General features: G+C 45.8%; 9 protein-coding genes across 9 annotated transcripts; 5 read left to right on the top strand and 4 right to left on the bottom strand.

Moving 5' to 3' along the window:
• Positions 1–4: 4 nt before the first annotated feature.
• Positions 5–2975, bottom strand: JR316_0006995 (Aorsin; the record flags this gene model as incomplete). The annotated part of the gene is made up of 18 exons (XM_047892740.1): positions 5–185; positions 243–261; positions 322–385; positions 438–568; positions 626–642; positions 696–727; positions 787–883; positions 933–1057; positions 1115–1161; positions 1209–1293; positions 1355–1470; positions 1537–1564; positions 1619–1695; positions 1765–1890; positions 1951–2006; positions 2062–2113; positions 2172–2453; positions 2510–2975. 18 exons carry the CDS (start codon positions 2973–2975, stop codon positions 5–7), a joined length of 2001 nt encoding a protein of 666 aa, XP_047748022.1.
• An 878-nt stretch (positions 2976–3853) lies between these two features.
• JR316_0006994 (uncharacterized protein) lies at positions 3854–4365 on the bottom strand (the record flags this gene model as incomplete). Its single annotated transcript, XM_047892739.1, has 4 exons — positions 3854–3882; positions 3933–3964; positions 4020–4241; positions 4301–4365. 4 exons carry the CDS (start codon positions 4363–4365, stop codon positions 3854–3856), a joined length of 348 nt encoding a protein of 115 aa, XP_047748021.1.
• A 1161-nt stretch (positions 4366–5526) lies between these two features.
• Positions 5527–6925, bottom strand: JR316_0006993 (uncharacterized protein; the record flags this gene model as incomplete). The annotated part of the gene is made up of 3 exons (XM_047892738.1): positions 5527–6093; positions 6154–6563; positions 6625–6925. The coding sequence occupies 3 exons, from the start codon at positions 6923–6925 to the stop codon at positions 5527–5529; spliced, it is 1278 nt and encodes a 425-aa protein (XP_047748020.1).
• Positions 6926–8056: 1131 nt separating this feature from the next.
• JR316_0006992 (ATP phosphoribosyltransferase) lies at positions 8057–9114 on the top strand (the record flags this gene model as incomplete). Its single annotated transcript, XM_047892737.1, has 3 exons — positions 8057–8076; positions 8253–8608; positions 8732–9114. 3 exons carry the CDS (start codon positions 8057–8059, stop codon positions 9112–9114), a joined length of 759 nt encoding a protein of 252 aa, XP_047748019.1.
• A 723-nt stretch (positions 9115–9837) lies between these two features.
• On the top strand, positions 9838–12712 carry JR316_0006991 (Aorsin; the record flags this gene model as incomplete). The annotated part of the gene is made up of 17 exons (XM_047892736.1): positions 9838–10297; positions 10372–10656; positions 10719–10770; positions 10845–11011; positions 11068–11144; positions 11280–11408; positions 11465–11549; positions 11609–11655; positions 11704–11828; positions 11876–11966; positions 12022–12053; positions 12114–12130; positions 12192–12301; positions 12376–12439; positions 12497–12515; positions 12576–12601; positions 12657–12712. The coding sequence occupies 17 exons, from the start codon at positions 9838–9840 to the stop codon at positions 12710–12712; spliced, it is 1842 nt and encodes a 613-aa protein (XP_047748018.1).
• Positions 12713–14068: 1356 nt separating this feature from the next.
• On the top strand, positions 14069–16804 carry JR316_0006990 (Aorsin; the record flags this gene model as incomplete). The annotated part of the gene is made up of 16 exons (XM_047892735.1): positions 14069–14531; positions 14588–14869; positions 14928–14979; positions 15035–15090; positions 15146–15271; positions 15333–15409; positions 15463–15618; positions 15677–15761; positions 15817–15863; positions 15917–16041; positions 16100–16222; positions 16274–16421; positions 16479–16542; positions 16598–16616; positions 16666–16691; positions 16749–16804. The coding sequence occupies 16 exons, from the start codon at positions 14069–14071 to the stop codon at positions 16802–16804; spliced, it is 1905 nt and encodes a 634-aa protein (XP_047748017.1).
• A 489-nt stretch (positions 16805–17293) lies between these two features.
• Positions 17294–18738, top strand: JR316_0006989 (Anthranilate phosphoribosyltransferase; the record flags this gene model as incomplete). The annotated part of the gene is made up of 3 exons (XM_047892734.1): positions 17294–17417; positions 17534–17949; positions 18019–18738. 3 exons carry the CDS (start codon positions 17294–17296, stop codon positions 18736–18738), a joined length of 1260 nt encoding a protein of 419 aa, XP_047748016.1.
• A 2059-nt stretch (positions 18739–20797) lies between these two features.
• On the bottom strand, positions 20798–22334 carry JR316_0006988 (DDB1- and CUL4-associated factor 4; the record flags this gene model as incomplete). Its single annotated transcript, XM_047892733.1, has 10 exons — positions 20798–21067; positions 21124–21219; positions 21269–21445; positions 21500–21600; positions 21650–21726; positions 21786–21839; positions 21896–21930; positions 21976–22116; positions 22179–22263; positions 22318–22334. 10 exons carry the CDS (start codon positions 22332–22334, stop codon positions 20798–20800), a joined length of 1053 nt encoding a protein of 350 aa, XP_047748015.1.
• Positions 22335–23401: 1067 nt separating this feature from the next.
• On the top strand, positions 23402–25754 carry JR316_0006987 (Beta-hexosaminidase 2; the record flags this gene model as incomplete). Its single annotated transcript, XM_047892732.1, has 13 exons — positions 23402–23956; positions 24007–24044; positions 24097–24148; positions 24201–24350; positions 24403–24423; positions 24478–24841; positions 24900–24948; positions 25005–25089; positions 25142–25182; positions 25240–25276; positions 25326–25386; positions 25446–25528; positions 25584–25754. The coding sequence occupies 13 exons, from the start codon at positions 23402–23404 to the stop codon at positions 25752–25754; spliced, it is 1707 nt and encodes a 568-aa protein (XP_047748014.1).
• Positions 25755–25837: the final 83 nt, after the last annotated feature.

Genomic DNA, 25837 nt, shown 5'->3' with positions numbered 1-25837 from the left:
GACATTAAATGCCAATGAATATGTTACCAAGACCCACTAGTAAATCAGGGAATAGATTTGCCGAAAATACTGAGAAGTCTCTCAAAGTTGGGTGTGCCGACGCCTTGAGAGTAGACTTAGAAAGAGGATAATCATCATAAAATTTCATTTTCTCCTTACCGGTGACAGGATCCCACCCAAGAGTGCTGTAAACCATTTACAAGGTTAGAGGATACCCAAAATGACATAGAGCTTATACTTACGCGGTGAATCCAGGGGTACCTGGACCAATGAAGGCGTGCATCAGTACATGGTTGATCTCGTCATATGTATTATACTAACCGCATCCACGGTTGCCGCCCTGTGTGATGTCGTTGAATGCAGGTGCAAAAATGGGGTCATATAGCTTCATAATTAACGTTAGCCATATGGTTGCATAGAGTTATAATCCTACACACCAAAGGATTGATGAATCCAAGTGGTTTCTTATTAAGCGCCAGACGGGCATCGTTGACAAGTGTGATCATTGACGCGAAGACGGGTGCTGATGCGGATGTCCCAAATACAAGGCCAAATTGACCGTCGATGCCTTCATTGAAAATTGTTCAGACCTGTCTTCATTTGCGAAAAAAAAGCTTTCACGGACCGATAACATAGTTGGCACTGTGAGGATTTCTGTCAAATAACATATTTCAATGAATATGAAATGGACATACCCGTTAGCAGCCACATCTGGGAAAGCTCGAGCCTGCAAAAATCGTCAGTAACACCATTCATAGAAAGGAAATACACTAAGGGTCTTCTTACATTCCCTGAATCATTAAACTGACCGGGCAAGAACGGAGACGGTGTCAAATGCACCGCGGTGTAAGCTTTAACAGCATTTGCTTGGTACGAAGGCATCCTAAATTGTGGTCAGAAACTACTGATTCCACTTAGTCATAGGTGCGTACGGGAAGATGTTGGAGAAGCCTCCGCCAGAGAAAATGACTTGCTCGCAGGCGCCTTCGGGATCGTTAACACTAGCACCTGGGTTAACTTGGGTAGCACCGACGGCTGTGACGAATGGACAAGAGGCCTGAAACCAAGTTATGTTTAGGGAAAACTTTGCGGCATATAACACATGATTTCTTACAGGAAACTCGGGATTGAATACTTTATTAGCAGTAGTACCCTCGTTGTCTGGCCAGAGTTAGCATGTATTTAATGGGTTGACATTTAGAACTCACGATTGCTATCCAGACATATATTATCGAATCCAGCAACACCATTGTCCCCAGAGCTGTAGACCACCGTAGTCCCCAGCATACCCAGCTAAATAATGAAAAGTGATTAGGAGCATAGTAAACTAGTAGGAGGATGCAAGCCAGCTAACCTTGGCGTACTCGTTGCACTGTCTGGTAGCATAATGAACCGAGGCGGTTGCTTCGTCTTGGCCATATGAGATAGACACAACATTAGGTGGGTTTATGATTCCACATGAAGCAGGGGCTGTTACATAACGGTGAGTATCAGCGAAAATTCATGAAGTCATATATAAGCTGAATCAAAACTTACATCCGGCGGCATCTGGGTAAATTCCATCCTATATAACTTGGTGAACATATATTTTATGATCATCATTTCCAAGTCCACAGACCTGTTCAGGATCATCTCCGCCATCAAAAGTGCAGAATGATCCGTCAAGAGCATCAAGCCAATTGTCAAATCCAGCCCCTAAGTAACGGGATCAGAATAAACCTGCTGAAGAAGAATGGCGACACGCATATATCTATCAGAACGAACCTTGGGAAAGATCTCCAGTCTGTAGAAGGGTCACCTCTTGGGGTGCTGTCAGACCCATGGCGTATTGAAGATCCAAGTCACTTTCTCCATTGAAATCAAAACTCTGTGACGTGTTCTGAACGACGGCTGTAATGCAGAAGGTATTGATGAGCATTGCTATTGACACTATAGGTCAAAGTTACACACCTCCATCGATTAAGACAGATTTAGGTCTGACGCCAACGAGACTGGGCGAGAAGTTTCTGATTGTGTGGAGTTGAGTATATGCTCCATGACAGTGTCCAAAACGAAAAATACCTGAAGAATAAATCTAGGTCTCCTGGAAGGAACGCCTGGGGAGTGAATTCAACTAAAGGAATGTGCCACATCAGGTTACTATCCCACAAATTTCCAGGTCTAACACTTACCAACACCGAACGAATTTTTATCCGTAGCCACTGGCGTATAATTGATATTGTACAACGCTCTTAAACAATCAAGAGTAATCATCTTGTCACAGGTCGATAGTGTTGGGGTGATGGTAACGGCTTTGTTAGATTTCTTAGGTCCATTTCCGATGGAAGGCTTTCCGATGCCACCAAACCTCTTCGACATCGCGTTAGCGCCTATGCGGTGGTTAAATTGTATTGTAGGTTTGATGAGATCGACATGCTTCTGGACGTGGGCGGGTACTGAATAATTGTGGCAACCTTTAATAAAAGGTTGTCGGTATTAAACTTCTCAATAACAAATCAAAATGAGTAACCTATCTGCTCGACGCCGCTACTAGTGTGCGTGTACACATGGTACTCGGCTTTGAGGAGATCCTCGACCTCGGATGTGGTAGCATCAAGATGTATCCATCCTTTGTTGTGAGAAAGGCGAAGTCGGTCTCGAGAAATACCAGAGCTGACGAGCCATTCTGTGACGGAGTCGATAGTGTCCTGGCTAGGTGCGAATGTGTCGCGAATCTGCTCCGGGGTAAAGTGTTGACCATACGTAGGCGAATGCGGCGAAGATACCGACATGAGCATATCTTCTATCTTATCCAGGTTCGACTGGACCAGCCCAAATCGCATAGGCAAAACCCAGTCAGGGTCGACACGACGACTCTTAGCCCAGTCGGTGGGTTCCATTGCCCTCTTCTCGTGCAGAACATGCGAAGAGCGGGGCGATGGTATTGCAAAAGCGATACCAGAAAGGGCCACCAAGGAAATGAAGGAACGACGCATCGTGGGCACAGATGCGAGCAGTTCGAGTCTGCTCGATGGATCTAGTTGGTGAACACCCAACGATTAAATACAGAGCAGAGTACAAGGTCGGCCATATATAACAGACGTCAGGCATCATATCCGTCATGGAAAACGGCCTGTCCATCAGCAAGGGAAGAAATTAAGTGATCACCCTGCAGAAAGTCATTGGCGAGTGGCAGATAAAGAGTTATTTTCACGAGAAGCACATCTAGCATATGGTGTTTGCGATGGGTAATAACATTCTTGGGAACATCTAAAAATAGGCTAGTGAGATGCGATTTCCGGCTTAGTGGAATTTGCTCGCTCGCGTGGCTGCTGTGGTATTCCATAACAATGTGGTCCTTGTTCTGTGTCATCTCAAGGGCAAAAGGAGCATCGAACACCGAAGCTGAGTTCCCCTTGAATCTTTCCCGAGTATCGGACGAAGAAGTTGTACCCAAACGAATTGAATCCAAGCCAGCAATGGATTGCGTGAGAAGGAGATAGGGTCGGCATTGGTAATGTGCGATAGACGAAGGATCATCTGCCATTGGATGTACGCAGCAGAAAATCTGACGAGCCCCATTAACTTCTCGAGGACGAAGACGACGTCAAAACAAAGTCGAATTCATGTATATTTTAGTACCCGACAATTGGCCGACAGTTTGGATCTTGTCAGAGAACGAGTAGGAACGAGTTAAAATTATCGCATCGTGGAAGATGTAATCGTTTTTAATAGAGACGCCGTGTGATTATTTTGTTAGTCACCCTCTTGTAGTCGAATTCGACATTGCGAGCGCTTTGTGAGGAAATCATGTATACTCTTGTTCAATTCGAATTAATTCCATTGGGAAAACGAATGTATGATAGATGCATCATTACATAGTACTAGCTGAAGATAGGAGCCCTGATATTTTGGGTAAGTGAAGTATCGCTAAAGATGAATCAGGTACAAACATTTATACATGTCGTTCGGCAAAGGTATTTTCCTTCAATTCCACAGAACGTTGTAGGTCCTTTTGATGTTCCATTTGCCTGGCCCACCACTCCCTTTCTTTTCGCAGGCCCCGCTTCGATAACACCCGGCACCCCAGGGCACTTAGACGGGCCCATACAAAGAGTTGTCCGAGCGTCCATGCAAATGCGAATTCCAAGGGGGTTGCCCAAGATACAGCAGCAGTAACCCCACAATATATGACGGCCGATATCGTCCAGTATATAGTAAGATTCATCATTAGTTTCTGAAATGGAGGGGATGAATTCCACCTAGTGTCCAGAAAGGCATGAAGATACAAGAATTACTTAGCTGTAAGGGGGACACATACCGTTGGTGTAAATCTCTCCTAAACTGCCTTCCGTGCTTGAAATCCACGGAAGCGACATCTTCCATGACGTAAAAAACCGCGGGTTTCATTTTTACCCCAGCGGGATCAGAGGAACAACGGAAGGGCAACTTGGGCCGGAATAGCGAGATGAAAAATATAAAGCCAAGTGGACCGACAAGCATGACTGTTGACATCAAAAAGAAGTTACTGTAGACCAAATTGAGAATAAGGCGTTTTGGATTATTTGAGAAAGTTAGACGGGAACTGCGCACAATAGGGGTATGGCCGGGGCGATTGCAAGTGGGATGGCAAAAATGAGTAGGGCGATCGTATATATCCACATTGAAAAATCAAGGTGCCACCAGACATCGTCTCCAAGAGGGCCATAATCGCGACGGTAACGAACAACTATTCGAGACGAAAGTGGAATGAAAAAATGGTGGAATAGGGTATTGAAGTGGCCACGTACGTCGATATAGGCGAGCAGGTGAATCAAAGCAGGAAGAAATTCCCAGTGCTGCTGATGATATTCCAATAACCGCTTTTCTCGTTAGGTTGGTGACTAGGGAGAAGATATGCGTAGAAGGTCAGTAAAATAAAACTAGATTGCATCACAGGTTTGGGACGCACGACCAATGAGCGGGTAGAACAAAACACATGGTATAATGACATTGCACACGAGCAGGAATAAAGCATATAAGAAGATATAAAGGTATCGATATTCAAAGTGAAGTTCAGGAAAAGCAGGACTTGTCGCTGTCGCTGTCGATGTTGCAATTGGGCTAAATGAGTTTGTTGTCTCTTGTTTGTTATGACCTTCTCGATATGGCTCGCTGGACTGTTGTTTTTCTTCCTCCCTCGTTCTTCCTGTCATGTTCTTGTAGGCAAGTCGTTCAGAATTTTGAAGACTGTAAAATGGATCCTGTTATGTGAGTGTTGTGATTTAAACCCAAGGGCGATGTGGCGAGGCAACTAATAACCTCGACCGTGTGGAGTCCTTTCAACACTCGATGTTATCCAAACATAAAGATGATTTCATATGTGGCTCCAACGTGACTACAACATGAAAAACTCGTATCCACTTTCACAGAAGGTCATTCAAATACTTTTCAAACCCTATGCTCGATTTCCTGTAAAGGGATCTTCCACACCATCAGGTCGTCCTAAGGTCATCCGCAGATACACATCCCATGTCGGTCAAAGTGATGACAGACAAGTACGGCAAATCAAGCCTCAAATAATTTGAACGCGTTTTCCGGAAGGCAACTGTCATCGCTAATCCTCTTGTATACTTTCATCTCGCCCCCGCGGCACACCAAGCTTATGCGGCCCTCGAGTCCATTCTCGATGACGACCTGCTTGATCAAATCCAGAGCCCTCCTAACCTTCTTTAATTCAACTTGAGAATCTTCCTGGACAGCTTGGAGCTCGTCCGAAGATAGTTTACGTTTCTGAATGTCGACAAAACGCCCACGGTTATGAATGGCAAGAAAATGATGGGCGGTTTGAGAGAAAAAGAGCTGTGGATATGCCTCCTTCCAGTCGAACCCATTTAATTTTATATTATTCTGTGATCGTGTGGTGAGCTCGACGACGGCTGTCGAAGATACTTGGCTTCCCCCTTCGTATATTTGTAGCTTTCCTGACTGTGAACTAGCACGAGACAAGGCGATTTTGTTTATCGACGCTGTCAATTCGTCTATACTGGAAATACTTCTCCGGGGGTATTTTGCGGGAGGTGGGATAGCGGCATCGACTTCGAATCTAACGACCATTTTTAGTCCATTTAGGTCCTGAAAAAGGTCTCATGAATTTTGCGATACAAGTGTATTGATGAGTAACCATCCACTTACATACGCAATTATTCGATGGTGACCCACACTATCCTTGCATTCCGGCGTGTGACTAGTGGAGGCCTTCTCAAAACTGAAACCGTAAGTACGTCCACTGAACACTTCACGAGTGCGTTTCTCCCATCGGTTCATCAACACAGTCTTGTTCCCAGCAAGCTGTAAATCGATCCGGAAATCGCGAACGTCTCCTCGTCCAACCCATCGGGTAATTTTACGGAGATTGTTCCTGTCTGTTACGAAATCGACAGAACTCCAATCGAACTCCATCTTCTTGACTTTGTTAACTGCCTCTATGAGCGGTAGAAGGATTTGTTTTGGCATTCGAAATCCATTTTGATCAACATACTGAACACCCGTGTCCGGAGGAATCGTGTAAGGAACAGGTCTGTTTTGCCAAAGCGGTGGCGACCCTGAAGATGAGGTGATAGTGTGAATCAATGATAATATAAAGTTATTACAGGATATGCTGACCTGGAACAAGTATGGCAGGAGAGTCACCCTTTAGCCAACTGTAAGAACCAATGAAACTGCAATCCGTGACTTGAATTTCCTCCTGGTCAGAATCTATGTCCGGAACAGATATAGGACTAAGAGGTGTATCGACGAGACCCTCCATAATGTCCCTGTCAGGTGGTAGTTCTTCGCTGGTAGAAGAGCCTGTCGACAGTCGTAAGGATGCTCTTCCCTGCCTTGGGGCTTGGTCCAGGTAACGTCCACTAGGTGCCATAACAATAGAGCCTCTCCAGGGAGATTGGTATGGATTATCGAACATAAGATCCAAGAAGGACGAGGAAAAGGGTCGACGTGGCAGCAAGCTATATGAACCATCCCTCTGGGCGCTTAAATATGGGAACATGTGTGGCAAATTCCGGGCAGGAAAGTGGTACCAGTTGGTCTTTCCAGAGAAGTCTAGAAGGGTGCAGCTCCACGAATAGAGAGGAGTGAATTCTTTTCCTTCTCGTGAGGAAGCAGGCCAGTGAAATTACTCAAGTGAAGGCTTGGTCCGATGTGGTAGTAAGGTAATAGATGCACCACTGATGAGGTAAAATGAAAGGACCATACTAATAGAAGAAGGGATTTCAATGACTGTCGGCCTCTGAGGTATCAGGTAGGCCATATCATTGACTTGTGCATTCTGAACCCAGGGGTTGAAGTCATGTCCAGATTTTAAAGTGAATGCCACATCAAACAACCCTAGAAAACCTCGAGATTTTCACCGCTAGACATGCCTATTTTGGAACTTTTTTAGCTCTCCTTCTTATCCGTAGTCTGGATATGGCAATCCAATTCCTTTAGAATACCGACCCAGGGAGAACCATTGTGAACCACCTGACACAAGTTACTTACATGATCCACGCTCAAGATGGTTCCAATGGCGAAATGTTGAACCCAAGAAGGCTTTTCATCATTATTCCGCAATTTCCGGAAAGAAGCGATGAAAACAGATATAAGAATCCGTAGAGTTGGAAAAATTGAAAACAAGAACCCCGTTTTGAACGCTGCACTGAGAAACAACTTCAATGTCGTCCGAGACTGTAATTGGTGAGGAGGAAGTGTACAGCCACTCAACTTCGGTCCGGGCGCGATCTGATTTCGGCAAAATTTAATAGTACCCCGAACGCGCGCCGAGATAAGTCACAACCAACTTCCATTGCGTTCTCTTCACCTTCGGGATACCTCTGTGCATCAACGGGAGGAGGCTGTCGAGGAAATGTCATTAATGAGTGAGCAATTTACTATGCTTACTTGAAACTCCTTCTAAACCTTCTGTCTGAATCAGACGCTGAATCCCTCGATGGTCGATTGCTTTTTGCGATCCCAAAGAAAGGTGCGACACCTTTGTTGAGGCATGTGCTGTGTCCGGACATCAATCAATGGGTTGAATAGGAAGACTACACGAAAAATGCCTGTCTCTTTTGGCCGGTATGCTCAATTGTGTAATAAACTTAGACGCGATGACCTTACAATAGATTACAGGCGCTGATATCCAATTCCGAAGACCCAACCGATTAGATGTCTGCGTTTCTTTGAATCACAACATCGCTCTGTGAGTCCGCGTCCCACTTCTGGCCATATTTTATCTAATAAGCATGCCCAAGTGTCTTCCTTCCAGCATCAGATATCCCTTCTTTCGTTGGCAAAGGAAACGTTGATCTCGGAATCACAGGGCACGATGTTATTCTCGAGGCAGAAATGCAGGACTTGGTCGTTGAGGAGCTACGACTTGGATTCGGAAAATGTTCACTACAGGTTCAGGTCCCGGAGGCGGGGTCAATTAAAACTGTTGAAGATCTTGCGGGTAAAAGAGTGGTTACGAGCTTCAACGTCCTTTCGGAACAATATTTCAAGGAGATCGACGACCGCCTAAATCTCCAGGGTGATCAGAGGACAAAAATTGAATATGTAGGAGGAAGTGTTGAAGCTGCTTGCGCTCTTGGGCTAGCGGATGGGATCGGTACGTTGGGATCGTTACTCAAGTTACTTTGTCTAACTATCGTTATTTATCTTCAATCAGTTGATCTTGTCGGTCCGTATTTTTCCTCTTCTCAAATTTTGACGTGGCTTACCCTTTGTTTAGAGTCTGGCGATACAATGAGGGCCGCCGGCCTTCACGCGATAGCCACTGTACTCGATACAGAAGCTGTTCTTATCCGGTCATCTACCCCTAAACACCCACACTTGAAGAATCTCATCGACCTTATCACGAGACGAATCTCTGGTGTGATCGCTGCGGCAAAATATGTTATCTGTCAATACAACATCTCCCGTGACAATCTCACTGCCGCTCTTCAAATCACCCCAGGACGAAGAGCTCCGACTGTTAGCCCTCTGGAAGAAGAAAACTGGGTCGCTGTGAGCAGCATGGTGGAAAAGAAGAAGGCTGCCACAGTGATGGATGAACTGGTCGCCATTGGCGCTGAAGATGTTCTCATTTTCAATCTAGACAATTGTAGAGTTTGACCAAGAAAATGAAACGGTGTGGCACGGTGTCATCGCGTTCTCGAATATAGCTTTTCTAGAAAGCGCAAAGCGCAGTCGATCTAACACTGGCGCAAATTCTCTTGCGGCCCTTACTCCAGCTGGATAACGGCCCCCAGCGTCAAGTCATGCCGTTCGCTAAATTTATCGCTCGTTCTGTGAGATACAGGTTGACTTCGTGTGTAATTTCTGTTGGTTTGCTCACACTAATTGATACGGGGTAAGCATGTAATCCCACCTGTGTCTACCAGGAGAATGTGCTGACGAACGGCTATGCGCATGTTCCTAGGCATACCACATGGACACAATACTAATGGTCTAGTTATCACCTCCAGAGTTTAATTATACCCATGCAATTGTAACTCATAGACAGTTTGTGCGGTATGTTCATTTCATCGTTGCAATACTCACCAAATATTTGTACTTGCAGCCATTGAAGATACCCGCGTACTTCAATGTGGTCACAAGCAGCACACCTTGTTATCTGTATTTTGGCTTCCTCGAGCTGTCAGACCCCGGCGCGCAGCCGTCTGGGGTTCACAGATATATCTCTGTACCAAACGCGGCTACCATAGGCGTGCCATACGATAAAGGACACACAAAGTAAATGGAATGATTATAATTGTCAGAGGATTCATTTAAAACAAGCATCGGCAATAACTTCGTTCTTTCTTAGAAACGAAGTTTTCTTCCTCTGCCTGTGGAATGCGTGTCACCGCATTTTCAGCCCTTTTGTTTGCGGCGTGTGCCATTGCGGTGCCCTCTCCTCGCTCTCATGTCGTCCATGAACGACGAGCAGCCGAGCCTCTTGAATGGACTCGTGCCCGCCGTCTTGAACCCCACAGAATCCTACCTATGCGTTTTGGCCTGGCACAGCAAAATATGCATCGCTTAGAGGAGCTGTTGATGCAAGTATCTCATCCTGAATCACCATTGTATGGACAACATTACACGCCTGCTGAGGTGGTGGACCTCTTTGCGCCCAGTGCCGAGTCAATTGCGACAGTGACACGGTGGTTAACTGAATCTGGCATTTCCAGAGACCGTTTGCGTCTCTCATCCAACAAAGGATGGATACATCTCAACGTTACCACAGCTGAAGCTGAAGAGCTTCTCCAGACTGAGTACCACGTCTATACCCACCCCTCTGGCGACGAACAAATTGGTGAGCTACATATTGGAACTGTCCTGTTAGATATCCGGACCTCGACTGACACCAGAATATTTTCCGGTTCAAAGGCTGCCATAGTTATTCCGTTCCTGCTCATGTTAAAGGACACATCGATTTGATAAAGCCCACCGTCCATTTCAATCATCGTCCCACTGCCAACGTCCTGCAGAGGCGTTCTGGACCAAACCTGGGCGCGCCATCAATCTTCACTGGTCCCAAGAAAGCTAGCAAGGCGGTCGCGATCACTCCCTCTCTGGAAAACTGCGATAAATTTATCACACCAGATTGTTTGAGGGCACTGTATTCCATTAAATATAAGCCAGTTGCAACAAAGAAGAACAGCTATGGTATAGGTAGTTATATTGCTTCCGATTCCTCAATGGAAAAGTACTGACATCGACTCCAATACCTTCAGTTGAATTCACACCTCAATCTTTCCTAGAAAAAGATCTCGATCTATTTTTCGGGTTTGTCATCAGATCTTCTCCTTTGGAAAACATAACCGAATAGATTTCTTTAATGTTAGCAACTTTTCGCCCAGCCAAGTCGGCACCCGCCCCATCCCTGTGTTGATCGATGGAGCTGTCGTTCAAACCACTGAACAAGATTTTGACGTTAATGGGGAAAGCGACCTCGATCTTGAATATGCCATGTCTTTAACAAATCCTCAGCCAATTACACTTTTGCAGACTGGAGATCTTGTTGAAGGTTGGTCAAATTACAATAATTTTCTATGAAATCAATAAATTGACATGCCAACTTAGGCGCCGGTTTTGACAATTGGCTTGATGCTGTTGACGGGTCCTTCTGTACATTCGAAGGAGGTGATGATCCTGAACAAGTAAATTTTGCTTCCCTACCTTTTTAAAATATGAACTATAGCTAATTTATTCAGGATGGAATCTACCCTGATACTCTTCCCGGAGGGTTTACTGGCAAGCTTTCCATCTTTGAGTGCGAATCAAAGGTCTTATAGGATACCATTCCAGGGCCCGAATCATGTGGCATTGTTGCGCCTCCCCATACTGTGTCTGTCTCTTATCTTCAGGACGAGTCCACTGTGACATCTGCTTTTGCAAACAGGCAATGTTCTGAATACGCGAAGGTATGCTTCCGTTGTATAGCTAAATTTAACTAATACACTTATGCATCGATACGTAGCTCGGGCTTATGGGCACTACAGTGTTTCATAGCAGTGGCGATAACGGTGTCGCCGGAAACGGGGGAGTTTGTCTCAATGCCCAACGTACGTATACCCACAAGTCAACTTGTAGCTCAAGGAGTTAACGACGCATCTATTTATAGACCAACCTGTGAAAAATAATGGCACAGTCTTCAATCCAGGCTTTCCTGTAAGTCTTTCAATCCACTAAAAGCATCTGTATTTTTATGAGTCATAGGCATCCTGTCCCTTTGTTACCGCAGTCGGAGCTACTCAAGTAAACCCTGGATCCACTGTCAACGATCCCGAGGGGGCTTGTGAACAGGTCATATTCTCTGGGGGCGGCTTTTCTAATATATTCCCGTAAGTTTTGTCTCAGATTAAATCATCGCTGCACTAAAATGCTCTAGACTTCCTTCCTTCCAAGCTGATGCGGTCAAGTCGTTTTTGAAGAACCATCCACCCCCTTTCACCAACGGAGAGTTCAACAATACTGGTAATGTGGGTCTGATAAATTCTAAGCATATTGTATGCCATCCGCTGATTGTATAACAAGGCTCGAGCATTCCCTGACATCTCCGCCAATGGGTAATTTCCTTCACTTACAAATGTCAACCTGTTGCTGAAATCAGGTGAAATTTGACCCAGGGCCAACTACGTCATTGGTCAGTGATGCTCCTGTTACTTTCTTGTGTTGTCCGATGCGAGCCCCATTCTCCACTTAAGGTATCGATGGAAACTTTAGCCTTGTTTTCGGGACGTCAGCCTCCTCTCCAGTGGTTGGGTCTATATTCACTCTTGTCAATGACGCTCGCCTCGCTATAGGCAAGCGCCCAGTCGGTTTCTTGAATCCACTAGCGAGTTTTCTTAACGTCTGAAACCTGGTCTTCCATTAACCTATAATATGCAGATATACAACCCACTATTTAAACCTGCATTCAATGATATCACCTCAGGTGGAAATAGGGGATGCGGTGAGTAACTCGTTATAAAGGGTTTCAAGTGGCTTATTCAGACGCCAACCCATTCAGGCACTCCCGGATTTACTGCGTAAGAGAATGATACATGATTTTTCAATGAAGGTTTTTCTAACCATTAATTCTACGTTAGCACGACAGGCTGGGATCCCGTTACAGGTATGCTGCACGCACTTTCATCTTTTTAGGCTATGTATCGACCAATGAAATCTAGGTGTCGGTACACCAAATCTTTCCAAGCTCCTCGTGCTTGCGCTGGTGTTGCCGTGAGAAGATTTTTATAGCAGAACTTGCTCAGTTTCTGCGTATTCGTCATACTTGTACTCAATAAGACGGAAATATAAGGGAAGGGACTGATGTCGACGTTAACCCCAAGCCATTAAAGCCATGTTTGAGGTTCTTGTCGGCAGCTTGTCAAAGTTCTTTTTTCTTCCGGACATTGCCGGGATTGTGAGATTAAATTTCAGCCTCCGACAGGCACAGATGTGATTCGAGATTGTGGCAGTGCTGTCTACTGTGTCTTTCCACTGCCGTCGTTCAACGTTTACTCAGCGCGAGTACTGTCGTCAATGCACCGAGAGCTCCGCACGTCTCCAAATACTGCTAGTTTCACACATAATTCTGATCGGATATATCCATAACCTGGCGTCTTCAACTTTAACGTTAAACGTCATCACCCGAAAGTCATCATCCAAATTCAAACCTTTTAACCCATAGTGCCCTCACGATCCACCAAAGGGCAACGCGGTCGCGCTACTCGTATCGTAAATGTTTTCCGTGGAGCTCTTCTCACAGCTACTAGTGCATAACGGATTCATTATCACCGCGCTCCGTGTTTATTTCTGCGTCATGATATTCCCATGGTAAATCGAAAATACCACCAATTGGGGACGGTAACCTTCCGGTACTCCTTATTTTAGGCCATCCTTGGTCTTCTATCTTCAAGAAGTGATAGGCTGAGACTTTACTACTACGGAACCTACTGTTTGCATTGCTGATTGGCATTGATTTTACACTTGCTATTGATTCAAGGACCAATCAACCATGAACAAGCTCTCTAATTCTCCGAGACGAGATGCTTCGATGTTATCTTTGCATGGCGTCTCTCAGCTATAGGCTTTTAAATGTGTTCATCTCCTTCTGAGCTTTCTTATCGCTTCAATGGTTTGTCACGTTTGGGACCACTTGGTCTTGTGCGCTGCGGGCCATAAATATGCTGAAGGTACATACTCTAATACAACCATCATGCATCACAATACGTGACTAATACCGGTTTTGGCAAAGGTTTTCCAAGAATAACGATCTTCTACAAGAGTACAGCTATTTTAATTGGGAGTATACCAATTTCTTCCCAAGCAGTGAACGAAAAGGCTCATTGGCGCGTGCTCGTTTCTAATGTCGACCCCTAATTCCCTCGTCGTATTCTTTGATAGGTTTATCGTCTTTATCACCCATGCGATACGCTGTTAATTTTTCTCAACCCGGTACTGGAAGAGAGCGGCATGTATCCATGTACCGGCCTCGTCAATTCAGTGCTTAGAACGAGGCTTATCCGTCGATGGTATAAAGCTTTCACCAATCCAAATATTGATCTTCGCTGTGCTTGTGCACTACGCAGGTCATACAATGCGCTTCAACATCTCCGTTCTCGTAGCTCTTGCGGGTGTGGCGTATGCAGCACCCTCCAAGAGGGCACCCCTCTTCGTGCACGAAAAGAGGGCTACAGAGCCCGTCGACTGGGAGCTATCCCATCGACTCGATGCAAACAAGATTCTGCCTATGCGATTTGGGCTTACCCAGCAGAATCTCCACCGTGTCGAAGAGCTTCTGATGGCAGTATCTCACCCAGAGTCACCAACCTTCGGTAAACACTATAGTCCCGCCGAGGTTGTAGATCTGTTTGCACCCAGTGACGACACAATCTCTGCCGTCACCAAGTGGCTCGTTGACTCAGGGTTCTCTCGAGATCGCCTACGTCTTTCTGCCAACAAGGGATGGATCTCGATGGATGCTACCACCGCCGAGGTTGAGGAACTCTTGAACACAGAATATCACGTATACACTCACCCATCGGGTGACGAGCAGTTTGGTCAGTCAAATCTTGACCATTCATCATTTTTTTTTCAACTGATATCCACATTTTAGGATGCCACAACTACTCCCTCCCTGGCCACATCCGTGATCACATCGACTTAATCAGGCCTACCGTTCAATTCAACCATCGTCCATCTCCATTGGCCATAAGGAAACGCGGAGGAGGTCTAGGCATGCCCTCAGCTAGAACCGGACCCAAGAAGTCTGATAAACTCGTCACTATAACTCCTTCTCTCGAGAACTGCGATGAGAACATCACTCTCGACTGCCTTCGCGCTCTGTATGCCGTCAATTACACCCCTGTCGCAACAGCGAAGAACTCTTACGGCATTGGTATATGCTTCCAGTTTCTTTCCATTCACAAGAGATGCTCATACAATATCTTGAACAGTGGAATTCACTCCTCAGGCATTCTTGGGCCCAGACCTTGATCTCTTCTTCAGGCAAGACTGTCATGTTTGATTATCCGGAATGACAAATTGATCCTGATGATTTTAGGAATTTCTCCCCAAGCCTCGTCGGCGTTCGTCCTGTCAATGTTCTTATTGATGGGGGTAAGTTTACTGATCATTAAGCGACGTAGTATAAATGGCTAATCATTTAATTTAGCTGTCGTCCAAACCACTCAGCAAAGCTTTGATTTCAATGGTGAAAGTGATTTGGACCTCGAGTACGCTATGGGTCTTACTGCCCCTCAACCTATCACACTTCTCCAGACCGGAGATCTCGTTGAAGGTTTGTCATTTCAAGTATCTACCTCCATGAAAGGTTTGAAGCTGATACGAGTCGTCTATAGGTGCTGGGTTTGATAACTGGCTTGATGCTGTTGACGGCTCTTTCTGTACCTTCGAAGGTGGAGATGACCCTACACAGGTACGATTTGAGCCCGACCTTTTTCCATTTTCAATCATCTAATGTGCACGTAGGACGGAATATATCCCGACCCTGCTAAAGGTGGATTCAAAGGCCCGGAATCGTGCGGTATTGTTGCACCACCTTTCGTCGTCTCAGTGTCCTACGGCCAAGACGAAGTCTCTGTCACTCCCGCATTTGCTAACCGCCAATGCACCGAGTATGCTAAGGTACGCCACTTGTTACATTGTCACTTTTTCAAATATGTTCTCATTTATTCTGCGTTAGCTCGGTTTGCTGGGAACCACTGTCCTTTACAGTAGTGGTGACGATGGTGTTGCTGGTGGAGGCGGCGTTTGCCTCAATACTAAGCGTGAGTGACACCCACTTATATATACTGTGACAATAATTCATAATTTGCTGTTCAGATCAACCCGTAAACAGAGGAGGAACTGTCTTCAATCCTGGATTCCCAGTACGTGGATGTTTTTATTACCGTGCTTCATATCTATAACATTCCCTATCAAGGTCACCTGTCCCTTCGTGACCGCAGTTGGTGCTACACAAGTCAATCCAGGAAGCACTGTCAACGATCCTGAAGGTGCCTGCGAGCAAGTCATCTTCTCCGGTGGTGGTTTCTCCAACATCTTTGCGTGAGTGAAGATAATCGGTTCTAGAAATAAATGTGCTTAGCATTGTCAACGTACCTAGAATTCCGTCCTACCAGCAAACAGCAGTAACCAACTTTTTGACAGAACATAAGCCACCGTTTGCCTCTACCGTATTCAACAGCACTGGAAAGTCCAGAGGCTTCCCTGATCTCTCTGCCAATGGGTAAGTGGCCACAAAGTGCGCATATAATTAGGTGTACCGACCCGATCACAGAGCGAACTATGTCATCGGTATCGACGGTACATTCAGCCTTGTCTTCGGAACGTCCGCTTCTTCGCCGGTGGTCGGCTCTCTGATCACCCTTATCAACGATGCCCGTCTCGCAGCTGGAAAAGGTCCTGTCGGATTCATTAACCCTTCGGTACGTAGATTTCAGGTTTGCAGTCACCACAGCTATTGATAATTTACACCACTGAAGATCTACTCTTCTGCCTTTGCCTCCGCATTTAACGATATCACGTCTGGAGGTAACCAGGGATGCGGTGAGTTTTGTTGAATTAGATGACTTTTAATGGAAAGACTGACCACGAATGATAGGGACTGCTGGATTCACTGCGTATGTGCCTTGAATCAAATCACTTCCCTTTTACTGACATACCTTTTAGCACCACTGGATGGGACCCCGTCACTGGTCAGTACTCCCTTTTGTTTTGGTGTTTCAGTGAGATACTTATTGTGTCTGACTTAGGTGTTGGTACACCCAACTTCTCCAAGTTGCTACCTTTGTTCCTCGCTCTTCCGTGAGCTGGTAAGTTAATGAATGGGATGAAATACGAGTGGAGAACACAAAGTTAAGGACCTACATACATAAGGAAGGGACTTTTGTCATTAGCAAGTAGATTTGTTTCGAATTTTTATAAAATATTTTTCGGGTATATTCCTTGCAATCTGGTTCTATCCCAGTGTACGTGATTTCATTGTGGAAGTCGACCTGTGGAATCGGAGGACCAGTGCCCTAGAAAGCGACGAAGTAAACTTTCGGGGTTTAATTTGCCACCTCGATGTTTATTCATTTACGAAACATCTTATGCGGCGGTTTTTGTAAAGACCCGATAGATATGGCAAAGTGCGCATATTGAACTACTGAACTAGAGTATCATGAATTGAAAATTTCGGGTTACGCAAGTCTCAAGTTGTGGCCCTAACGCTTAGCCAATGTCACGGAATCTTGTAGACCTGCCACTTACCAGAGCTCATTGGGTGAAAATGAAATCTTCAAATTCGCTCGCCGATATGGAAGCTGCCAGGTTATTCGCCATCCTCAATAATGAGTCTCTCAATCTCATCGAATGCGAGAGCGAAGCGAGAGGTCTGTCGGACGATCAAGTGCGAAAAGGTAAAAGGGCCGGCGATTCGGGTACGGAATGGGGCTGTTATTTATTGACCCTCCGAAGACCCTTCAAGTTTCCTTTCATCCCAAGGAGTCAGCCTGGGAGCGATTCCACTATTTAAAGCTCGTAAAAACGTCCCCAGCGATGTCGTATCCCTATCTAAACCAGACGTTGCCCACCCCTGATCCCATGGCCAGCGAATATACCGCGCAGTCGTTCCGGCCGCTGCTGAACAAACTCGTCCAGACACCAGAGTATTTTTCAGCGGATGATCTCAAACAGGCGCTCAATCACTTGTTCACACCCGATATCCTACATCCAGCACAGATCGGGGCGTTCTTGACTGCGCTCCATATCCATAGGGTGGAGAGACGGCCGGAGTCGTTGGCAGCAGCAGCCAGCGTGTTGCGCGCACGTGCGTTGAAGGCTTCGGTACAGGACGCTGAGGGCGATTTTGTGGTCGACATCGTCGGGACTGGTGGGGACGGCTACAACCTGTTTAATGTTAGCACGACAGCAGCGGTGGTGGCTGCAGGTGCAGGAGCGCGTGTTATCAAGGTGCGTTATTAGGCTTTGATCGTATCTTGCGCCAATCTAGCCGACACATCTTTCATTATGCGTTATTAGCATGGGAGTCGCGCATCGACCTCGTCGTCTGGCTCCGCCGACCTGCTCGAGTCCCTAGAATGTCTCTTCGTCGCACCCACGCCGGGCTTGCCCACACCGATCCCCCGCATCCCCTTCACGTTCATCCTCGCGCCGCATTACCACCCTGCGCTCGCCATGATCGCGCCATACCGCAAGTCTCTCCCCTTCCGCACCATGTTCAACGTCCTTGGACCCCTCATCAACCCAGCCTGTCCCCGTGGAATGGTCCTTGGCGTCGCAGAACGTGAGATCGGGCAGACCTTCGCCCATTCGCTGCGAGAAGGCGGCGTTGAGCGCGCGCTGGTCGTGTGCGGCTTCGAGGGTCTTGACGAGATCAGCTGTGCGGGCCCCACGCACGCCTGGGAGCTCAAGGATGGGAATGTGACAGCGACCACGCTGACGCCTGCGGACTTTGGCCTGCCTGCACACCCGCTCACCGCTGTGGGGGGAGGTGGACCGCAAGAGAACGCGGAGACGTTCACGACGCTGCTCACATCTGGGGAAAACATACCTGAGAAGCTCGTCCCTGTACTGGACTTTGTGCTTATGAATGCCTCTGCGTTGTTGGTGGTAGCGGGCATCGCGAAGGATTATAAGGAAGGTGCGCAACTTGCGCGTGAAAGTGTTACTTCTGGGAAAGCGTGGGAGGCGTTGAGCATCTTCCGCGACGCCGGGAAGAGTGGAGTTGCTTTCTCATAAACCAAGTTGATATCACCACTATAATCCTACGATGCTCAATTGATTAGCAATGTATGTACCATGTATCTGCTTACTGCTCTGCTCTGCCCCCACTGCCACTGGAATGACCATACATACTTCACCAAATCAAGAATACCTATCCCCTTTGCATTGCATACGGTCGATCAATCAGCACGGATTGGCGCCCACTGCCTTTATAAATCCAGATGTTTCAAGCAAACATTCCATCTGGAGAATATACACCTCATAATCCCACTGAAAAATTGCTCTGAAACCCATATATTCGTTCAATGGGAACCAGTCAACGACCCGAACAGCGCAATCTACACTACGACATAGAATAAACCACGAGGTGAAGTTGTCCAGCATCGTCGGAAGAGGATGGCCTGGGTTATTTGATTTGAAAATTTTCTGCTTATACCCCGATTACTTCGGGGGGAGCAGACAGCCCGGACGCTAGCCAGCTGCGATTTTTGTTTCGCGAGCCCAGCCCAAAAGGGCGGTCATTAACTGGGTTCGGCCCGAATATCTGTGCTCCGCAGACACAACGCCTGGATAGATGACGGAGATAAACCTCTCCCAAGTCAACCAAGTCGCTATTTCACCGGGTGACTGGTAGAGAAGCAATGTGAGTTGAAAAACCTCGGAAGAAAGTATGGACAAGAAACGCACGGGGTATCACGCCCTCACCACGACAACCGTCTTGTAACTCTTTGCGAACATGACACTACGAGATCGCAGGACTAGAAACATCGCAAAGTGTTAGAAATGCACAATGCATTGGGAGAAAGCCGTAATCGCGCACCGTAGATCTCTCGAGTACTTGAGGCTGGGAGAGACCGCTCTCCTGGGGAAAACGGAGGAAACGGAAATTGTTATATACGACCCGAATCTCATTTAGGGCAGGCTTGTTACGGCACGTGCGCCATCAATTAGGGGCCACCAGATAGGCGTCAGCGGCACTCGATTTTGCGAATAAATCCTAAATGACATCGGACAGTCCGCAGTAAAAACTACTCAGGGCAGACTATGCAATCTGCTAGACCTATTAGATTTTGAATCAGCAGGTTTTATGTATACTCAAACAAGTTAGAACTTCATTTATAGTGGAGTTTGTAGCACTGGCACCTGCATGATAGCGTGCTTCTAGCCCGGATTCGCAAGGCCATTATGAATGTCTAGGCCAAAGAAATGAGAGGTGAATACAGGTTTAATTGATAGTATTAGTGGTAATGTGATCGCGTCGCAGTCGCGGGTGGCTCTTTTACGAGCCGTTATCTCTAATCACAAAGTGCACTGCAATATGGTCCGGGAATGAATTAAATTGAGGCCGACTCCAAGTACGGTACAGAAATTGAATTATTATTTCATTATTTCAATCAAGAAGCATCAGTTTTATCAACCTTTTTAAACCTGCATATGAATCGTAATGGTCTCTACTCGAACATCATCAGCCGCGGAGAAGTCCTAATCAATTCCCGGAGATAGCGAGATTTCATTCTGCATCCTATGCATTATTAGCTTTTGATGTATGTTATCCACTTCCATATCCGATTGACTAACTGATGCGTAATCCCCATTATGCACCCAAGTCCTCTAAGCTACGATGTAATAAATTTGCTGAGTCCACTTGCTGGTAGCGATTCCATTGTGTAGTATTCGTCGTATCTTTATCAATACCTGGTTAGGAATTTTCGATGTTTGGACCACGGACTTCTTTTTGTTTGTTATACTTGATCTGTTTCCAGTTGTGTGGTTGTATGATGCTTCTGCAGTTGATGTAATTGCCTCATATAGCTATATAGTTACTACTTTTAGATGCATCGCCGGTCTTCATCCACGGAAGCGCACAGGACTCAGGAGACGAATTTGATATCTTTAAATACATGAATCAATTAATGTAAGCATGAGCTCCCCTTCACTGGGGAAAATAGGCACAACTGATATTAGCTGGGGCTAACACACACTGAGACCTGATAGATATATCCTGCTCCGCTTTGGGAAGGCCTTTCACTGGAATTCATGTAAAAAGGCGGGAGCGGAGAATAGCCCAGAAACATCAACCCTTAGGCCCTAATCCACGCTGTCCTAGATGGAATTCGTACAGCTCACGACCCGAAGTCGCCCATAGGGAAACACCATCTTTTCCAGCCTCGTCCGCAACTTGCAAAGAAAATATCGGGTCAGAAAACGCAGTAGTGAGAGGGTTTCCGCGTTTGTTTGTTATTTGAGGTGCCAGTGGCAAGCCTGTGCGCAATGACCAAGCTCGTATATGGTTGTCTTGACCTGCTGCGTATAGTAGATCTCGTTCATGGTCGACTGCTATTCCCTAATGGTTTATGTTAGATTTGCAGTTCGAACGATGGAGCTCAAGCGGGGACGAACTAGATTATGAGTATATGAGTTGACATGCCCTTCAAAGGATTTAACAGGAAATGATTTGGTAGACTTCGTCGTAAATCGAACGTCGTATGTAAGAAGCTATAGAACAAATGAAAAATGGGCCAATCAACAACACGGAAAAACTTACGTCTCCATTGGAATGACTCGTTAGCAATTCATGATCTCGAATCATATCTAAGTGAACAACAGAACTTCTAGGAGATGTTCCAAAGCGATCGTCAAAAAGAATGTGACTTCTGTTTTTGGATGTACGGAGGTCAAAACGATGTATGCTCCCTGTTCGTGAACCTGTATACACTAGGGACTGAGAACTACCATCAGAACGAGTCAGGTTTGCAAGGAATCTGCGAAGACTAACATTTTGTCGAGTGATAGAGAAAACATCGCTACCGGTGGCCAAATGCTCAGGTACTCTTGAAACATCAATATCAGAAATATAAGCAGCCTTTCTGCTGGCCCCTGGTTTGCCTTTCAGATGATATGTGTAAAAGACTGCGATAATTCACACCTAGAATCAAAGAGGATCCTTGAAGGTGGCAAGTCCATATGTCGTTAAGAGAGTTGAATTTTAACAAAAAGAGAAGCCTATCGTTGCATGTCTACGTCAGTTTAGAAGGTATTTGAACAGTTATGGTCAAACGTACTCTGGATCAAGCATATTTTGCACCATCACCTTCCCAGGTCCCAAACAAGAAATTCTGCATTTTTTCTTTGAGCTTTGACAGTGGATCCATTGAAAGGCACAGAGGCGTACACGCAATGTGATCCTGATGCAGATATTGAGGATATCTAGGCCAAATGAGTCAAGATATTGCCTAAAAAGAAGCGACATACTGGGTCAGAGGACCTCATAATAGGGTCCGCTGTCCAACGGTGCAAATCACCAACACATTGGGTATTCGGAATTTGCCTGGTATAGATCCACCCTTGACTGTCTCCGCAAATATGCCAAGTGGTGTCCCCAACACGAGTCGACTACAGGTTTGCTTCATAGATTAGTCAACCATAGACAAGTTTTGACCTAAATGCCGACCTACACAAAAGGACTGTATGGGACCAAGTGTAGGCAGCCTTTCTAAGGTTACACGGGAGGTAGATGCGTATTGAAAGCAGAGAAACTCACTGACGATGAAATCAGCAAATACCAATGGATAATACGAGCTATAACTAGCTTACTGTGCATCTTTCAACATTTTTGTGTAGTCATTACAAGAGAGCATCCGTGTGGTTGTATGCCATGGTTCATTTTGATGTTTCCTCTTCTTCGATGAGGGAGAACGTGATTGCGAGCTAACTTGTGGTTTGGCTGACTGACAGTCCTTCCGAAGGTTGCTTGAAATTGTGCTAACTGGAGGAGGTGGTAACTTGGGTCGCGAAGATAAAGGGAAGTAGCGGTTCCGATTTTCGTCCCAGTAAAGACCAGGAAGCTCTGCTGGCATATGAAGGGTTGAATATGAATCTTTGGCAAAGGATGCAAGACTCAGCTCTACTTTCACAACCTTTCGCGCAAGTGGCTTACATAATTGTTTTTAAGCGGAGATTTAGGGCTTGCTTTCACAGTCGTTCTGTTACTATTGCTTTGCCAATTTGGATGCAACCTAAATGATCTACATGAAGACACCCTTCAGACAGACTACGATGACGTGCGCACTTCAGCCTATCTTAAACACACGAGTAGACGGGACATTACAAAACGGTTGCCATTCCAAAGCAATTTTGTAATTCGTGGCCACCGTGGTCAGGCATGGGTGCCAGCCGTGGGCACCACTCTTGTTCTGCTTAGCTGCGTGCAGGCAGCATGGATTGTGCTATTCATATCGGGCTTCTACTTAACCTTTCGCAGTGTGGACACCGGGTGCCACGCTGGCACTGACTTTTAAACATGAAATATCATCCATTCGGGTTTAAAGTCGAGCACACTTTGCTACAGTCAAATACTGCACAATACAACTATGATGCTAGACAGGCAACCATAAATTTAGCCATAGAATTCGACTTAGCTCTGGGGGTATGTTTTACTCACGCTGCCGTCGACTACGATGCTTCTCTGATCTCTCCATACGCACAGAAGTACAGATAGAAGATATGCCAACAACGACCTCCACAATGTTTTCTATTTTTAAGATTACTTTACCAAGTTGTCTGGGTCGGCTGACCGCTTGCTGCCTGCCGTACGTACGAACTATCTCGCCACCTAAGTACTATAAAACGTTAGGCCACGTCGTGGTACCAGCTTTGGCCCCTAATCATTATCCTCCACATGAAGATTTTGAACTGTCCAATACTTCTTCTCACCTTCAGCCTGGGCATTTGTGACTCGGCATTTGCACTATGGCCAATTCCTCGCTCACTTCAAACAGGCTCTACTCTGGTGAAATTATCTCCTGGATTTGATATTCACGTCAATGGAATCTCGAAGGTGCCTCAGGATCTTCAGGACGCCATTTCGCGTACAAAAACGCGTTTGCGATCCGACAAACTTCAAAGGCTTGTTGTTGGGCGCGGTGCTACTGATAGCGCTGCGTTAGCACATGCACCATCCCTTTCAAAGTTGACTCTTTCCTTGACATCAAGTGCCGGAAAGACCATCAATTCCATTATGCAAGAGGCCACAAAAGATATTGAGAAAAGGAGCGAATCGTACTCCTTAGAATTACCGAGCTCGAATGGAGGCACAGCTACCATCACTGCTAACTCGGCTTTAGGGTTGTTCCGCGGATTAACCACCTTTGAGCAACTGTTTTACGACGATTCTACAGGAGTCACTTACACTTTCCAAGCACCAGTGACCATTACCAATGACTCCCCAGCATACGTACGTAAACTAAATGTGTTTGGTTCGTATCCTTATATATTTTTGTCTAGCCTTACCGAGGCTTCATGTTGGATACATCGCGAAATTTGTAAGACTAAAACAGTGATGTGTGCTTTACTCTCATATTAAACCCATTCCAGCTTCGCTGTTAGCGACATCAAACGGACTTTGGATGCCATGAGCATGGTTAAAGTAGGTGCATCATGACAATCAACTGTCAATTACTCTAATAATTTTTTATTAGATGAGCCAATTCCATTGGCACGTTACCGACTCTCAGAGCTTCCCATTGACCATCCCCGGATTTCCTGAATTGTCACAAAAAGGGGCATATTCTAGCCAAGAGATTTACTCTAGTGAAGATGTTCAGGACATCGTTACTTATGCCGGTGCTGTAAGTATTGTGGAACATCCGTGTTAGGCCTCTTCGCTGATTGATTTAAAAGCGGGGAATTGATGTTCTAGTAGTAAGTTATTACTTATTTTAACATCCTGTTTTTATTTTATTCAACACGCAACAGGAAATTGACACACCTGGACACACAGCCGTAATATCGACCTCGCATCCAGAGCATATCGCATGTGCTCAAGCTACACCATGGGAGTCATTTGCAAATGAACCGCCAGCTGGGCAGCTACGCCTTGCCTCTGCGGCTACCACCAACTTCACTGCCTCTTTAATCACGTCCATCGCAAAGACACTTCCATCAACAATGTTCAGTACAGGTGGTGACGAGCTCAACGTTAACTGTTACACACAAGATGCCCAAACCCAAGCAGAACTCAAAGCATCTGGAAAAACTTTGGAACAAGCTCTTGATACGTTTACACAAGCAACGCATGATGCCCTAAAAAGTATTGGAAAGACTCCCGTTGTTTGGGAAGGTGTGACCTTTCGTATATATCTGAACAGAGTATCTTGATACATTGATATTTATTCTAGAGATGGCACTTGAGCATAATGTTACCTTGTCAAATCAAACAGTTGTTATGTAGGTTTGGCCTTTTGTCAGGGTGAACTGAATCTGAAGGAATCCTACGTCGATAGGGTCTGGATTTCATCTCAAAATGCAGCAGCTGTGGCTGCCAAGGGTCTCAGACTTGTTCATGGACCTTCTGACTTCTTCTATCTGGTTCGTTTACGTCTTTTATCATTAAAAAAACTAGATTTAATGATTATTTTAGGACTGCGGTGCTGGGGAATGGATTGGAAAAGACGCAACGGCGTAAGAGACCCAACATCCCACTTAAACTTGATATTCAAACTGCTTTCAATCTAACAGAAATAGCTGGTGTGACCCTTTCAAGTCATGGCAAAAGGTATAAACAGTCACTTCATTTAAAGTCAGGCATGCTAAAATCAAAGCAGGCATACACCTTCGACCCTCTAGCCAATCTCAGTGCTGCTGAAGTGCCTCTTGTTCTTGGAGGTACGCAGGTTCCTTCCGATTAAGACGATAGAATCGCTAATTACGGTATTACACTACAGGAGAGCAACTTTTATGGGCAGAACAATCTTCACCGGAAAATCTTGACAGCATCGTCTGGCCACGAGCGGCAGCTTCTGCTGAGGTATGATCATATGCCTACTAGATTATAATATCCTTTAATGTTCTCCTTTGTCTAGATATTTTGGACAGGCGCAAAACTCCCTGACGGCACTCCAATTAATGGCCAATCTGCATTGCCTCGCCTGCACGACCTACGCTTCAGGATGGTGCAAAGAGGAATCAATGCTATCGCTCTTCAGCCCCAATGGTGTGCTTTGAGGGATGGGCAGTGCAACCTCGATAATTGAGAGCATGGTTCCTCTGGTCCTGTTGCATTACTAAACTAAAAGTGTCCACTATGTAATGGGGTATATGTACAATTAAGAGGTCT

Source organism: Psilocybe cubensis, chromosome 6 (assembly GCF_017499595.1).
Source record: "Psilocybe cubensis strain MGC-MH-2018 chromosome 6, whole genome shotgun sequence".
Classification (NCBI taxonomy): Eukaryota; Fungi; Basidiomycota; class Agaricomycetes; order Agaricales; family Agrocybaceae; genus Psilocybe; species Psilocybe cubensis.
Note: the sequence above shows the minus strand (reverse complement) of the source record. Positions and strands in the feature narration are given on the sequence as shown.